The sequence below is a fragment of the Schistocerca nitens genome, chromosome 4 (genome assembly GCF_023898315.1).
Source record: "Schistocerca nitens isolate TAMUIC-IGC-003100 chromosome 4, iqSchNite1.1, whole genome shotgun sequence".
Lineage (NCBI taxonomy): Eukaryota > Metazoa > Arthropoda > Insecta > Orthoptera > Acrididae > Schistocerca > Schistocerca nitens.
The window spans coordinates 47,110,003-47,126,506 of NC_064617.1; the positions used below are offsets into that span (position 1 = coordinate 47,110,003).

At 40.9% G+C, this 16,504-nt stretch overlaps 1 protein-coding gene across 1 annotated transcript in view; it reads left to right on the forward strand.

Annotated features, from left to right (window-relative positions):
* LOC126251469 (atrial natriuretic peptide receptor 2-like) overlaps window positions 1-16,504 on the forward strand; it is a 301,860-nt gene that overhangs the window by 257,510 nt on the left and 27,846 nt on the right. Inside the window, exon 9 of the mRNA XM_049951908.1 lies at window positions 574-792. Coding sequence (XP_049807865.1) covers window positions 574-792 — 219 coding nt within the window. The remainder of the gene's footprint in view (window positions 1-573; window positions 793-16,504) is intronic.

Sequence of the window (16,504 nt, forward strand, 5' to 3'; positions counted from 1 at the left end):
AGACATATACCTCAACACTAAAAATATATATATATATATATATATGTGTGTGTGTGTGTGTGTGTGTGTGTGTGTGTGTGTAGTTGTGCATGCGCGCACTTACGAAAGCTCTCGGATCCTATTTTGAAGACGACCACCACCAACTGAAAATATTTGTTAAGTATACAAATTTGCGTGATTAGTCTCATTTTCTACCATCAGACCTCATACATGCCTTGCTCTGGCACAATGAGAGAGTACATGTGTAGTAAACTACTGCTCCACTGCCACAGAACTGACTAATTTTGATGAAAATTTTCATAGCATAAGGGGAAAAAAACTGTGGCAAGAAAACAGTTGCACAATAATATGCCATGGGAAATGGTTCATTAGCCATGTGAGTAGTCTTTTGTTTTAGAGTGATACATTGTGTCTAAAATTATTGAATGCACATTAGATTAAGCTCTTTACAAAATAAATGTTGAATTCAAGGGTATGTATTGAAAATTCAAAATGGAAGACCATCTTTCTCCTCTTGACAATTTTATTTTTTAGGCACCATTTCAATAACTCAATTGGTAATCTTCCTTCCAGGTAAACTTCATGCAGGAGAGATTGCTTCAATGGCTCTTGATGTTTTACATGGTGTGGAGCTATACAAAATTCCACATCGGCCATCTGAATCACTGCAAATCAGGATAGGGATAAATACTGGGCCATGTGTTGCAGGTGTTGTCGGTACAACAATGCCTCGTTACTGTCTGTTTGGAGATTCTATAAATACTGCCTCTCGAATGGAATCCACAAGTCTTGGTATTGTCTTTTGCTTCTTGAGTTTACTACATTGTGTGATTAGCTTACTTTTATTAATAACTATTAACTGCATGTGCTTAACTGTGCTGTCATGTGACAGGACAAAACAAATCAAACAATGGAAAATCCAGGATGGAACATAACAATATTACATATCCACAAGATAGGTATTTTGTGTGCCACATACAGCTCTCTGAGACTGCAGACATGTGTGCAAGTTGCATTTGCTTGAGTGTGTGTGTTTTTGCGTGTGTGTGTGTGTATGTGTGTCTACTGCTGACAAAGGCCTTTATGGCTGAAAGCTATAATTGTGTGAATCTTTTTGTTGTGCCTATCATGACTCAGCATCTCTGCTTTATGGTGAGTAGCAACTTTCCTTCTCTGGTATTACTACATATGGCTCCAAGAGATATGAAAACAATTGGAAGTGGAGTAACGTTATGACATTTACAGTGCAAGTAATGGTTAATTGGTAAAAAGCACAGAGTTGTGTTAGAAACGGCCTATAAACTACACAAGGAACAGTCATGTCCAAACTGACAGAACTAACTGCAAATATTCTATAGGCTTCAGTATTAGGTCATTTATTACGATATCTGCATGTTCCATTTTCCCATTTTGATGGCTTAAATCCTTCTTTGCACAATGTAATAAGTTTAATTTTGTCTTCATGGTTCACACAGGAGCAATATATAAGAGGTTGCAGTATATTCCTAGTTTCCTCACTTTATATTTCCTCACTTTATACTGGTTCTTGAAACTTTGTAAGTAAGCTTCCACAAAATAGTTGGTCTTCAAGAGTCTACTGGTTCAAGTTCTCAGCATCTTCATGATATTTTCTTATTATTAAACCAAACCCTTGACCATTAATGCTGCAATTATTTGTACACATTCCTTATCCTCTATTACACCTATTTGGTCTGGATTCCACACACTTGAACAATATTGTTGGGTGGGTTGCACGAGCATTTTGTTTCTTGTCTCCATTACATTTTTCCCACTGTGCTACCAATTAACTGAAGTGTGTCACCTGCATTACACACAAATCAACCTTAGTGATCTTTCCACTTCATATACCTAGAAATTGTTACACCTGGCAATTCGTGCAAGTTGACCAATTCAAATTGTGACTGATATTGCAGTCATAGGATATGATGGTTTTTTATTTCTCTTTTATTTGGGATGTACATGATTTTGTACTTCTGAACATTTAAAGCAAGTTGCCAACATTTTCAGCACTTCAAAATCTTATGAAGATCTGGCTGAATATTAGTGCACATTTTCTCAGAGATAATGTCATTATAGGTAACTGATTCTCTGATACTTCCTGCCAGCCATTAGTGTACAAGGTCCCCTACACACTTTTCTGGTACATGTCAGAAGTAATTTCTCCATCCACGGGAATATGCTATGTCCTCCATACCTAGAAACCTTATATGCTGTCAAATATCATTTGACAGCATATATGATTATACTTTCATTAATAAGGTTCGGTTTGGTACTGAGTCAATTATTTCTGGATGTGTATAAATACTGAGCCACTTCACTGCCATGATCTATGGCTTTTAGGGTGTCATGTAATATGTAATAAAAGTGGAAGTTTGGTTTTGTATAACCAGTGTTTTCAGAATCCGTACTGTCCAAGATACTTCATTATGTTTGGGTTCAAAATTTCTTCTAAGGTTCATTATTGATGGGCATCCAAGATATTGAATGCTAATTTTCTGGATTACTCTGCTACCCTTCTCATAGACAGGCGAGAGCTCTGCTTGCTTCCAACTAGTCCATGCATTTCCTTGTTCAGAGGATACACGGTTTATTCTGGTTAAAAGAGGGGCTAACCCAGACACAAATTCCATGTAAAATCTTATATTTTATTAGGCCTTGTACCTTTATTCAGTTTTAGTGATTTGATAAGTTTCTCAGTAATATCTACATTGCTCATCTTTGCAGTAGTGTGAGGATTAAACTGCACCAGTATCCCCAGATTTTCCTTTGGAAAGGAAATTTTGTAAATAGAGTTCAGCGTACCTTCTTTGGTTTTTATATCCTCAGTGTCATTTCCTGTGTCAAACCATGAGTGTCTGGACACTGAAATTAGGCCACTGATAGCCTTCAAATATTGTCATAATATCTTGGGCTTATGAGAGATCTCTCAGTAATACAGTAAACTCCCGTTTATCCAAAATGATCAAGATGGCAGCCGATTTGGATCATGAAATTTTCGGATAACCCAAAGTCCCCCCTGTTTCCATGCGCGAAACACCCCGAATTGTATCAATACTGTGAAATATGATCGTAAAATATGAGTAGGGTATATAGAACATTACTGATGTGGTTGTGAATAAGCCTGCATGTTTTTAGCAGAATAAATTGTGTTGATGTGTTAAGGTGCTAAAGTATGATTAATAACTCAAATTTTTTAAATGCTGAATAACAAAGCTCGTTTATTTTGCGCTGTTATAGAAAAAATGCGCCTTATTTGGCAGCAGCAAAAAACAGGAGTTTTAATTTTATTTCCTACTCTTTTGAATAAAAAATAAACTACTGTACAAAATTGTGAAACAGATCTAGAGATTACTCAGAGGAACGAAACGTTTGTCTGGAGGAACATTTTAAAAAAAAAGAAGAAGAGAGAGAGAAAAGAAAATAAACTTTTAACTTACAGATGTTGAAGTTCTAGGACACTTCATTAGAATTTGTTTTTTGGTAAAGAAGTCTGTAATGGTTTTTTGTTTTTTGGCTTGAGAAACTTTTGTTGTGGCAATATATCTCCAACATTGCAAAAAAACAATTTCGGGATAAGTCGCACCCCCTCCTGTTGGCTGAGATACTCCAGGGTAGTTCGGATCGCTTCATAACCGACTGCGTGAGGAAGCTTTTTCTCTGCATCATCATCAGAGACATATTCTAGTGACACTTTCTCATTGGTCGCAATATGAACAAATTTCTTCCTCAGTCAAATCAAACAAGTCGTTTTTGATCCACTTTTCAGCATCTTCGAAGTTCGCATCTTCACAACAAGGTAGCTTCTCCAGTAAATTCACCAAAATTACATCATTTTCATTTGTTTCTGGCATGTCAGCTTGAGTTTCGGTGTTGCTTCCTTTTTCCCACCACTGATGAGTTCCCTTATGATCTAAGAGTTTTTTCCAAGGCTAACAAGAGGAATTGGAGGAATTTGATTCCAAGCTTTCAATGAATGACACTTAAAACATCGATTTTTTAAAGAGCTTGCGCAAAATCTTCTTCAGCATCAGTCTGACCGATTAAGTATTCCAGCAGCTTGCATCAGTAATGTTTTTTCATCATCTCAATTTATTTATTTTTTCAATTGGTTGACATAGATATGTGATGTTTGTTGGGAGAAACAAAACTTTGATATCCTCATCTTGAAGATCATCTGGATGAGAAGGAGCACTGTGCACAAGAAGAAATGCTTTTCAAGGAAGTCCATTTTCTTCCATCTATTTTTCTACAGTTGAAACAAACTCTGCCTGGAACAACTCTTTGAAGATGGCACCATTCATCCATGCCTTAGACTCATTAGTGTACCACAATGGCAAAGGTTTATCAGCTGGTTCCTGTCTAAATGCACTTGGTTTTTTGGATTTACCAATTAAAGTAAGGCACAGTTTATGATTGCCGGTGGCATTACTGCATGTCAGGACAGTAACTCTTTCCTTGCTTTTTTTATATCCGGATGCCGTTTTTTCTTGTTTAGAGGCAAGGACTTTTGTTGGCAACATTTTGTAAGTCAACCCAGTTTCATCACAGTTGTAAAGTTTATCACCAGTATAACCTCCTTTGTCAATGATTGTGTGCAGTTTCTTCTTAAAATCAGTGATAGCAGCTTCATCCCCGGATAATGATTCGCCGCTGATGGCAATTTCACGAATGCCATGCTGCTTCTTGAACTGATCCAGCTAGCCATCACTTCCGAGGAATTCTTGCTCCTTTCCTTCAATCAACTCATAAAATGTCATCGCTTTTTGATGAAGTAGCAGACCTGAAACTGGCACAACTTTGTCGCTTATTTGTTTGTGCTAAAAATAAGGCCTCTTCTAACTGAGGATATGCACGTTTTCTAATTATTTTTTGAGATTCCACTGCACTGACTGACACTTGGATGGAACAAAATTTTCCAATTTCTGATCGATTCGTCTTCCAATCAGTAATCGCACTTCTACCAACATTCAAATTGGCAGCAACTTTTGAGGTTGGCTCATCAGCCTCAATTCTCTGCAAAGCACGAAGCTTTTCTTCCAATGAGATCACATTCTTTTTTCGATTTGCACCCGTCGTCAAATTAGCATTTTTTTACTGACGATTTTTTTTTGTTTTTTGGCCGCTTTTGTCTCTGGACATTGTAATGCAAGTAGCACAAGCACGAAACGTTAGATCAAAAACACACAGATGCAGGACTTGACAACACTCGAGAAGCACTAGACAAAGCTTTTGACTTTTGAAACAAGGCTGTGGCAGCCATTGAATGAAGACATTTGATACATCTATCACCTCTCCCCCGTCCTACCCTAGCCCACGTGCAACACAGCAGTGCATTGTACATTCACTGTTAAATTGTTAAATGCTTGGCTTTGTCTGGCTTACCCACAGGCGGAAAGTGTTTGCGGGTGCATTCTCATTGTTGGTTTTGACAGGGCTACGTTGTGCTGCATAGAACAGTACTGTATGTACTGTATTTCCAAGGAGATCCAATAGATGGCAATGGCATGAAACCATGCAATATGGACAAGAAACTTGCTAAAACTTCAACCAACACATGCACGAATTGACGACACTCGGACTGTACATGATGTAGTGCACCACTAGCCACTTATGAAGACCCTACAGTTCTTAAGCTTATGGCACAAGTGTAGGCCATCACAGCCTACACATAATGCACATATTACTTTAGGAAGTGATATAACACATATACTACTTCAGCAAATGCACAGGGTATAAGGATTGGTAAAAGTTAGTGCATTGGTGTGTATTGCATTTGGATCAAAAAGGCATATGTAGAGATGTTGGACAAAATATGGAAACACCATGAGAAATGCATGTTGGAGATAAATGCAGGTTGCACTGTTGTATTTGATCATGAACACTGTATGTGCTATGTCCTCTCTGGTACTGCGCGCCGCGGAATTTGAATCCATGCCAGACATCATGGACGTCGAAGCCCATAGAGGTCTCTGCACCATCGCGCCGTAAGCTGTAACGGCTCACGCCTCCCGGCCCGCTTTTAGTGAGAGGGCACCACAGTGGAACAAGTGGCCCCAGCGGCCAATAGCGGCGCCCCTGATAGTGTACTGAAGCACCTGCCTCGCACTCAGCCAGCCAGTCTAATCTTGCGTACGTCGGTTTACACCTCTCTTCCTTGTTCTGTGTACGAGTAGACGTGTTTGTTTCCTTGTGACTCCATTGTTTGATCTTGTTGTACTCGTTCTGTCCTTCGTTGTTCGTGTCCGTCCTCTCCTGTAGTGTTTTTGTTCGTGGGCCTCTTCGTGGGTCCCACCGTGTTTCCGTCATTGCTACCCCGTGACCGTCCTGGTCGCAGTTACAACATTTTTGGTGACGAGGTAAATGGTGGTCTTTGTTGGTATGGAGACGAAGTTGGTCTGTCTGCTGGAGCAACAGCAGCAGCTCATGCAGCAGCAGTAGCTCCAGTTACACATCTCACAAAAGTCGCTGCGGTTGCTAACAGACAAAGTCGATGCCCGAGACGTGTTACTGCACCAGCTTCAGAGTCCTTGGGTGTCCGATGGTTTCCCACATCCGCCGTCATTTCCACACTTTAATGACGCTAAAGAGGACTGGGAAACATACTTACATCAGATGTCCACCGGGTGGTCATCCCTCCGGAATTGCGGCTTCGGGTGCTCAGTTTGTTACACTGCGGGCACTGAGGTATGTCCCGTATGAAAGTTTTGGCTCGCCGGCATGTGTATTGGCCTGGTATCGATGGCGATATTGAACGCATGGTCCATGGCTGTACTGTCTGTGTGCATCACCAGGCAAGCCCCCCTCAGTCATTTGCACCCTGGCCTGTGCCTCACCGGCCCTGGGATCGCATCCATATCGATTTTGCGGGCCCGTTTTTGGGGTCCATGTGGTTACTCATCATTGATGCCTACTCCAAATACCCATATGTTGTCCATATGGCATCCACCACAATGGAGGCTACACTCACAGCCCTGCCCCAGGTTCTCACGATTGACGGCTTGCCACACACGTTGGTCTCCGATAATGGTCCCCAATTCACAGCATCCTCCTTCAATGACTTCTGTCAGGTCAACAGTATCAAACATATCCATAGCCACCCTTTCCACCCTTCGTCCAGTGGCATGGTTGAGAGGCTTGTCCGCACTTTTAAACACCAGTTGACTAAGGCGGTCGACACATCTCCAATCACGTCGGCCCTCACCCTGTTTTTGAGCGCATTTCGCACTATGCCAATTGACAGACGCAGTCCGGCAGAGCTCCTTCATGGGCAACAGCTGCAGACGCTGCTCCATTTGCTGATGCCATCCTCCTCCTGCCCCCCCTCCTGGCCCTTACAGCGGTATGCCCCTGGCACGGCCGTGTGGGCCCGCGAGTACGGGCGCAAGGTGGGTTGGACACCTGCCACAGTCATCGCGGCCCATGGGCGGCATGTGACTTCGGTGCTGACTTTGAAAGGTTTGGAGCGCCACCATCATAATCAGCTCTGTCCTTGTGCTGCCACGGGACTCGCGCCGTTGCCTCTTTCGGGTAGGGATGTAGTCTTTGAGTCACTGTCCCAGCCCTTGGTAGCCGTCTGCCCACGGGCCTGCCACCAGCCCTCCCCCTCTCTGCCTCCGGGTGGATCGGCGGCTCCCTCCCCTGCCCTGGACTTTGGATCGGCTGTCATGGATACCTCGGCCATCCCTTCCTCCCTGCCAATTGTGGTTGATATGCCCAGTTCCTCTTCCCACTGCCACCCACCTCGGCACCGTCTGGGGCGTTTCCGCCCCTACGTGCAAGTTTAAGGGGGGAGTGATCTGGTACCATGCGCCACAGAATTTGAATCCACGCCAGACATCATGGATGTGAAAGACCCATAGAGGTCTCTGCACTATCGCGCCGTAAGCTGTGGCGGCGCACGCCTCCTGGCCCGCTTTTAGTGTGAGGGCACCACAATGGAACACGTGCTCCCAGCAACCAATAGCAGCGCACCCGATAGCGTATTTAAGTGCCTGCCTCGCACTCAGTCAGCCAGTCTAATCTCGTGTACATCGGTTTACACCTCGCTTCACAATAGATCTCTTACTTCCTTGTTCTGTGTACGAGTGGATGTGTTTGTTTCCTTGTGACTCCATTGTTTGATCTTGTTATACTCATTCTGTCCTTCGTTGGTCATGTCCGTCCTCTCCTGCTGTGTTGTTGTTTGCGGGCCTCTCCGCGGGTCCTGCTGCGCTTCCATCATTGCTACCCCGTGACCGTCCTGGTCACAGCTACAAAACCATCAATACATTGACAGTGCCAATTGTGGTCAGAACAGTGTTTTGGGTAGTGTGAGTGCATTATGTCAGAGCTAAGTGACTTTGAATGTGGAAAAATTGTTGGTGCTCATATGGTGGGTGTTTCCGTAACCAAGATAGTCGATGTGTTTGGTGTTTCAAGAGGCACTACGTAGAAGATTTATATCACATACAGAGAAAGTGTTAAGTCACAAAGCATACAAAAATGTGTCTTGAGTGATAGTGACAGGTGATCAGTGAAAGGGATTGCGGCATGAAATAAGAAGACAGTTGCAAATGTCACTGCAGAACTAAATGTCATAGTCATAAACACTGTCATTCCAAAACCATTCATCAGTGATGTAAATGCCAGTTACAGGAAAATGTTGCTGAAGCCATGAGACCTGGCTATGGAGCTGTGGAAGAAGATCACTCAGTCATGTGAGTCTTGTTGCACAGTGTTTCCAACTGCTGGCCAAGTTCAGTAATGATTTGGGTTGCCATATCATGGTATTCTATGGGCCGATAGTTACTGTACTCTGCAAGGTCGCATTACTGCCAAGGATTATGTGACCTTTCTAGCTAATCAGGTCTGTCCCATGGCTCAATGTCTGTTCTCCAATCATGATGCTGTGTTCTAAGATGATAGGGCCCCTGTTCACACAGCTCACATCAACCAGGACTGGTTTTGTGAGCACTAAGAACTGTCACATCTCCTCTGGCCACCAGTCACTAGATCTCAATGTTATTGAGCCTTTGTGGTCAACTTTTGGGAGAATGGTGCTCAATTGCTGTCCAACTCCATAATTGTTACCTGAGCTTGCCACTATTTTGCTGTAATAATGATATAAGATTCCCTTGGAAACCATACTGGACCTGCATTTATCCATTGTGAAACAACTGGAATCTATTTTGAGTGCCAACAGTTTTCCTTCACCATACTAGGCATGGTAGTGTGTTGTGATTTTGGTGTTTCCATACTTTTGTCCACTCCTTCTGTGTTTGGCCCTAGGGGACAATTTAATTGCTTCATTTGTTATAAATATGTACTGGATTAGGTTGAGAATATTATGATCTGTGGCTATGAAACGTAGTACATAATGTTCCATTTGCTACATCATTTAGTGGAATACCTGATGAAAATGATTACTATGATATTCCAAAGACAGTCTGCCATGTTGCAGTGCCTTCAGTGTAAAGATAGGCAGGTTGCAGTGTTGTGCTGTCAAAAGCAATTATGATTCACACAATCAGCAATTAACTGTTATCATTGTAATGGTTCTTGATCTACACTTCATTTGCAACTTTAAAAGACAGAATGGGGGGGGGGGGGCAGTGGGTTCACACTTACCTACAAATATTCTGTCTTCTATCTCAACACTGATGGTCCTCAGTCAAATTGAGCAAAAGAGATACAATATTGATCAGATTGTTTCCTGCATGTACAGTACTTTTAGTGCAGATAGGGAGAGGGGGAGAGAGAAAGAGAGTGGGCACGGGGGTGGGGGAATGTACACACATAGGAGGGATGCAAACACCTATCATAACACTTGTGATTGTTTAAAATGTTAATGTTGGTTTTCAGTATTGATGGAATGGTAAAGATAGCACTCATCATGAATACTTTCTTGTTGTCTGAAAAATCATCCACATGTCTTATCAGTAATAGGAAGAGGGGACTACTGTTTACCATAGTTAAAATTGAGTGCTATGAGTTGCATAAAGCAAGTACCACAGGGGTATAATACAATACATGTAAAGGGCATCGTGTTCTTTCTAAACTGAAAAGTATTCTTACTGCGGATGATGATGTAATTGTAATGAATTGTATGAGAAACACAATAAGGATACAGTTGATGAATGTCACTTCCACAAAAAAATTAATTGATTTTTCTAAATGGTCTATAATGTCACTTAATAAAAAAATATGAATAAGCAGGATATAACTTAATGATAAACAATAGTATGTGAGCAAAACAAAAAGTTCAAAACTGCTAGATGTGTGCACAGATAGAAAGTTGAATTACAAGTTGAATTGGAAGTAATATACTGTGACATTGTGGATCTCTCTCTCTCTCTCTCCCTCCCCCCACCCCCTCTCCCTCTCCCCCTCTTTCTTTTTGGGTATGTTTAAGTAAATTCTTTGCACAGTTAGTGCTTTCCACTTACGTAAAGTGATTCCTCAGAATAATATCCCATAGAACACCAATGAAATACAGTAAGAGACATGTACCCCTAGAATCTTGTCAGCAGTTTGGAGTAGAGAACCACTTATCAGCAGAGTTTCGCATACACCCTCCCTTTTTTGGTGTAACAGCAAAGTGCAGTTTTAGTGCTGGTTAAAACTTGGCATGTTAACACTAACAGTCTTTTGATACTAGCAGAGATGCAATCTATACATTTTGCCACGTCCAGCTAAAACATTCCTGTGTTGAGAAAGGCTGTTGCAACATGGCCAAGACTTCAGTTATTATGCTATCATAAGTACTTTATGTTATGATACAGCAGTGCACCCAAAAGATATGAATGGAATGGACACTGGATGAGGAGTTTTTTCTTTTCTATATGAATTAACAGCAGTAATCTGTCAGACTTACAGCCAAATGTATAAAGTGGTTGATCTTAGATCAGCACAAAAAATGAACTTGGAAATCTGTATTGTATAAACTAATCTCAGATTATACACAATTAACTAAAATCAATTTTGACTAGTAATTTCACAGATAAAGTCAAGTTAAACTACAATGATAGTTCACAACCTGTTAACACTTTAATTATGGATTTTGTTTTGCGCAGATAGAAGCTGAAAATTGTAAATAATAAAGAAGTTGTCATTAACATTCCAATACAACTGAAGGTCTAAATAATTTCATCTGTAATATGAGGGTAAAAACTATATTAGTGAGGTAGGTAATGACTCATATGATTGCTCCCATAAGAATTCTTGAATACAACTTGTAATTTATGCCAAAGTATTTTAAGGTATTTCATAGACACTTAGTGCCAGAGTAAGAAAGGAAAATATCAGCTATTAGCAGTGAACAGTTGTTAGCCTCCAACTTAGTAAATGAATCGACTTCATTTACTTCCAGTACGATGGACATGGAAGAATTATGGGCAAATTTTAAACACATTGTAAATCACGCATTGGAGAAGTATGTGCCGAAAAAGTGGGTTACGGATGGAAAAGACCCACCGTGGTTTAACAGCGCAATTCGGAGAATGCTCAGGAAGCAAATACAGTTGCACTCATGGTACAAGAAAGATCAGGAGAATGAGGACAGGCAAAAGTTAGTAGAGATTTGTACTACTGTAAAAAGAGCAATGCGCGAAGCATACAACCACTGCCACCGTCATACCTTAGCAAAAGATTTTGCTGAAAAACCAAGGAAATTCTGGTATTACGTAAAATCGGTAAGCTGGTTGAAGGCTTCCATCCAGTCACTCACTGATCAGTCTGGCCTGGCAACAAAATTAGAAATTTTAAATTTAGCATTTGAGAAATCTTTCACGCAGGAGGATCGTACAAACATACCGCCATTTGAGTCTCGTACAGATTCCCATATGGAGGACATAGTGATAGACATCCCTGTGGTTGTGAAGCAGCTGAATGGGTTGGAAATAAATAAATCACCAGGTCCTGATGGGATTCCAATTCGGTTTTACAGAGAGTACTCTACTGCATTGGCTCCTTACTTAGCTTGTATTTATCGCGAATCTCTTGCCCAACGCAAAGTTCTGAGCGACTGGACTAAAGCGCAGGTGACGCCTGTATATAAGAAGGGTAGAAGGATGGATCCTCAAAATTACAGACCAATATCCTTAACATTGGTTTGTTGCAGGATTCTCGAACATATTCTCAGTTCGAATATAATGAATTTCCTTGAGACAGAGAAGTTGCTGTCCATGCATCAGCACGGCTTTAGAAAGCATCGCTCCTGCGAAACGCAACTCACCCTCTTTTCACATGATATCTTGCGAATCACGGATGAAGGGTATCAGACAGATGCCATATTCCTTGACTTCTGGAAAGCGTTTGACTCTGTGCCCCACTGCAGACTCCTAACTAAGGTACGAGAATATGGGATTGGTTCCCAAATATGTGAGTGGCTCAAAGACTTCTTAAGTAATAGATCCCAGTACGTTGTCCTCGATGGTGAGTGTTCATTGGAGGTGAGGGTATCATCTGGAGTGCCTCAGGGAAGTGTGGTAGGTCTGCTGTTGTTTTATATCTACATAAATGATCTTTTGGATAGGGTGGATAGCAATGTGCGGCTGTTTGCTGATGACGCTGTGGTGTACGGGAAGGTGTAGTCGTTGAGTGACTGTAGGAGGATACAAGAATACTTGGACAGGATTTGTGATTTGTGTAAAGAATGGCAGCTAACTCTAAATATAGATACATGTAAATTAATGCAGATGAATAGGAAAAAGAATCCCGTAATGTTTGAATACTCCATTAGTAGTGCAGCGCTTGACACAGTCACATCAATTAAATATTTGGGCGTAACATTGCAGAGCGATATGAAGTGGGACAAGCATGTAATGGCAGTTGTGGGGAAGGCAGATAGTCATCTTCGGTTCATTGGTACAATTTTGGGAAGATGTGGTTCATCTATAAAGGAGACCACTTATAAAACACTAATACGACTTATTCTTGAGTACTGCTTGAGCGTTTGTGTTTCCCTATCAGGTTGGATTGAGGGAGGACATAGAAGCAATTCAGAGGCGGGCTGCTACATTTGTTACTGGTAGGTTTAATCATCATGCGAGTGTTATGGAAATGTTTCAGGAACTCGGGTGGGAATCTCTGGAAGAAAGGAGGCGTTCTTTTCGTGAATCGATACTGAGGAAATTTAGAGAACCACCATTTGAGGCTGACTGCAGTACAATTTTACTGCCGCCAACTTATATTTCATGGAAAGACTACGAAGATAAGATAAGAGAGATTAGGGCTCGTACAGAGGCATATAGGCAGTGATTTTTCCCTCGTTCTGTTTGGGATTGGAACAGGGAGAGAACATGCTAGTTGTGGTATGAGGTACCCTCCACCACACACCGTAAGGTGGATTGTGGAGTATGTACATAGATGTAGATGTAGATATAGATATGGAGTGTGACAGCAGCCAGTAATGACTGAACACTTCTTAAAAAATGCTCTTAAGACAAGAGTAGCAGTAGCTGCACCATTCATATTAAATTTTGAACTCTGAACACATTATGAAATTGATATCAGAGCTGTGCGTGCACTGATGAACAGAAATAGCAAGCATGTGAATGAACAAGTTCAATTATATTAATTGGCTGATTCCTAACTTAAACTATGTCTCAGTGTTTACACACTGGATTGTAATTTTTGATGTATGAGGGTGGAATTCAGATCAGTTCCAAGACTTCTTAAATTCATAAATTGCTTCTTTCTTATCCAGCAATGTTTGTTAATGTGCAAAATGCAGAATTGCATTGTGATTTGAAATCCATGTTAAACTGTAGGACCCCAAATACTTGTATGGGTAAGTTTGTTCAAAGGTATGAAGAACAACACCTCCAAAAGGACCATACCAGTAAATCACTGTCATGGTCAAACCACCTTCAGGGTGATGACAGACACTGAAAGTTTATACCTACGCCAAAAGTTTCTTTAACACTGAATAGTAATGGTTTTAAAACCTGTGAACTATTGAAACTTTCGCCCACACAGAAAGCTGCCTAAATCCATGGCCAACAATCTGTGTAATGTGTATGTCGAATAAGCCATGCCATCTAATGATCAATGCTGGGTGGCCATGAATTATTAACTGCCAGAAAATTATTATGACAGTACTACATTTTAATTTCTCACACCTTGAATTTCCATATGCTGTTTGCTTAGCAGTTTGGGCCACTGTGGGGAGTAGCATTCTATGTTAGAGAGCATTAAGTGCTGATAATTATATTGTTTCCTTTTGTTTACTCTATGAATATCTGCCTATTTCAATATTTTTCAGCTGTAGAGGAGTTTTTTGAAGAAGTTTGAAAGGTTTCTTCTGCTTATTTTCCTCCATCTTCAAGCAAAAAACCTTCAATAAAAAATGTTTTTATCTATCATATGTATGATTAATTTCTGCAGACTAAACTCAATCATCGTCTCAATAGTGTCTCTCTTACTAATTCAGGTCAACATTGAACCTCATTGAGGTGATTCAAATTTAATGCTACACATCATAATGGATAAGTCAACTGAGTTCAGTTTTTGAACTGAAATTGAAATTGCTCTCCAGTCAGTGACTTTTATACAATGAGCCATAATAGTCTATTAATCGGTCAAAGGAATGAAGATGCTGTGTCATTAGCTGCAGTCAAATATATTGTTGGCAATAGTGCTGGGAACCAGTTTAGGTCCCAAGCTACCACAGTGTGTGTGTGTGTGTGTGTGTGTGTGTGTGTGTGTGTGTGTGTGTGTGAGGGAGAGAGAGAGATCAAATTTTCTTAGCCTTCTTTCAGCATCAGTCAAAAGAATGCTACTGTTATAATATAATAAAAGACAGAATTCTGATACATGATGATAATATATCCCACTAGTAGTTTACTCCATAATGTTAAGTATTCATCATATCGGTCTTGAAACTTCCTGGTAGATTAAAACTGTGTGCTGGACAGAGACTTGAACTCAAGACCTTTCGCAGGCAAGTGCTCTACTGACTGAGCTATTCAAGCACAACTCACAACCTGTCCTCAGAACTTCAATTCTGCCAGTACCTCATCTCCTACCTTCCAAACTTCACAGAAGCTCTTCTGCGAAACCTAAGACAAAATACTGGCAGAGTTGTAGCTGTGAGGAGGAGTCATGAGTCATGCTTGGGTAGTTCATTTGGTAGAGCACTTTCCCACAAAAGGCAAAAGTCCCGAGCTTGAGTCTTGGTTCAACACACAGTTTTAATCTGCTAGGAAGTTTCATATCTGCGCACACTCCGCTGCAGAACCTCATTCTGGAAACATCCCTCAAGCTGTGGCTAAGCCATGTCTGCACAGTATCCTTTCCTCCGTACTGCTAGTTCTGCAAGGTTCACAGAAGAGCTTCTGTGAAGTTTGGAAGGTAGGAGATGAGGCACTGGCAGAATTGAAGCTGTGAGGACAGGTCATGAGTTGTGCTTGGGTAGCTCAGTCGGTAAAGCACTTGCCCATGAAAGGCACAGGTCTCAAGTTGGAGTCTCGGTCTGGCACACAGTTTTAATCTGCCAGGAAGTTTCATATCAGTGCACACTCTGCTGCAGAGTGAAAATCTCATTTTGTTATATCAGTTTTGGTTTGATGCATTAATCATTCTCAACGTTTGTGGACTACTGAGGCACAGTCTCCATTCAAACATATTCAATGGCCACTGTTATGGTCTGACTCAAGATTTTTCTCACATTTTCTGAGAATATTTTTCTTTAGTAAAGATTGCAATATGACCACTAAGTAGTAACATGGGGAGAGCAAAAGACTTTCATATTCATTGGCACTACTACTACTACTACTAGACTACTAGATATGACTTACAAGTGGAGCATTTCTTAAATATCTTACTGCCATGAGTTATTGGCATCTGATTCTGAGTGTTCCCTTTTATTTTGGTAGTAGTGTTATGCATTTACAGATATTGGGTCTATGGTCAGGTACAAGTTAGATGCAGCATGAGGTTGTAGATACCATCACCACGTCCTAAAGAATAGTGTAACAACTGGATCCATTTTGAAAGAATGGAGTGTTTATTATGGGGATCAGGGCTAAGTCATTATTAGCAGTCACTGCCCATTGCTAACATGTTGGTTGGTTACGGGCTAAAATGCAATTAAAATGCCTAAAGCTTCTTAAACAACAACTTGATTTTGAAAATCTGTCTCAGGTTTGTGCACTCATCTTTGTGAAGGGACATCTGTCTCACATATGACACTGTGGAGACCAAAGTTGTTAGCTCGAAACTAATTCATTTATGACTGGAAAGACTACTGCTAAATGGTTTTAAATTTCATCCACGACTTTCCATGTTTTAACTGTTTTACTTTTGTGTAGAGCCACACACATATAAAACTTTTTGGACGATATAACTGCCATTTTACTGTACGAGAGGTTTTATTCCACAATCTAGATTTTGGCCTTAGGTCATGATCAAATGTTAAAGCTGGAACAGTTTAAAGCACAGTAAAAGTACACATATCAGAAAAATAGCAGGACAAATGAACTGATGTATGGGCTGCATGATTTGT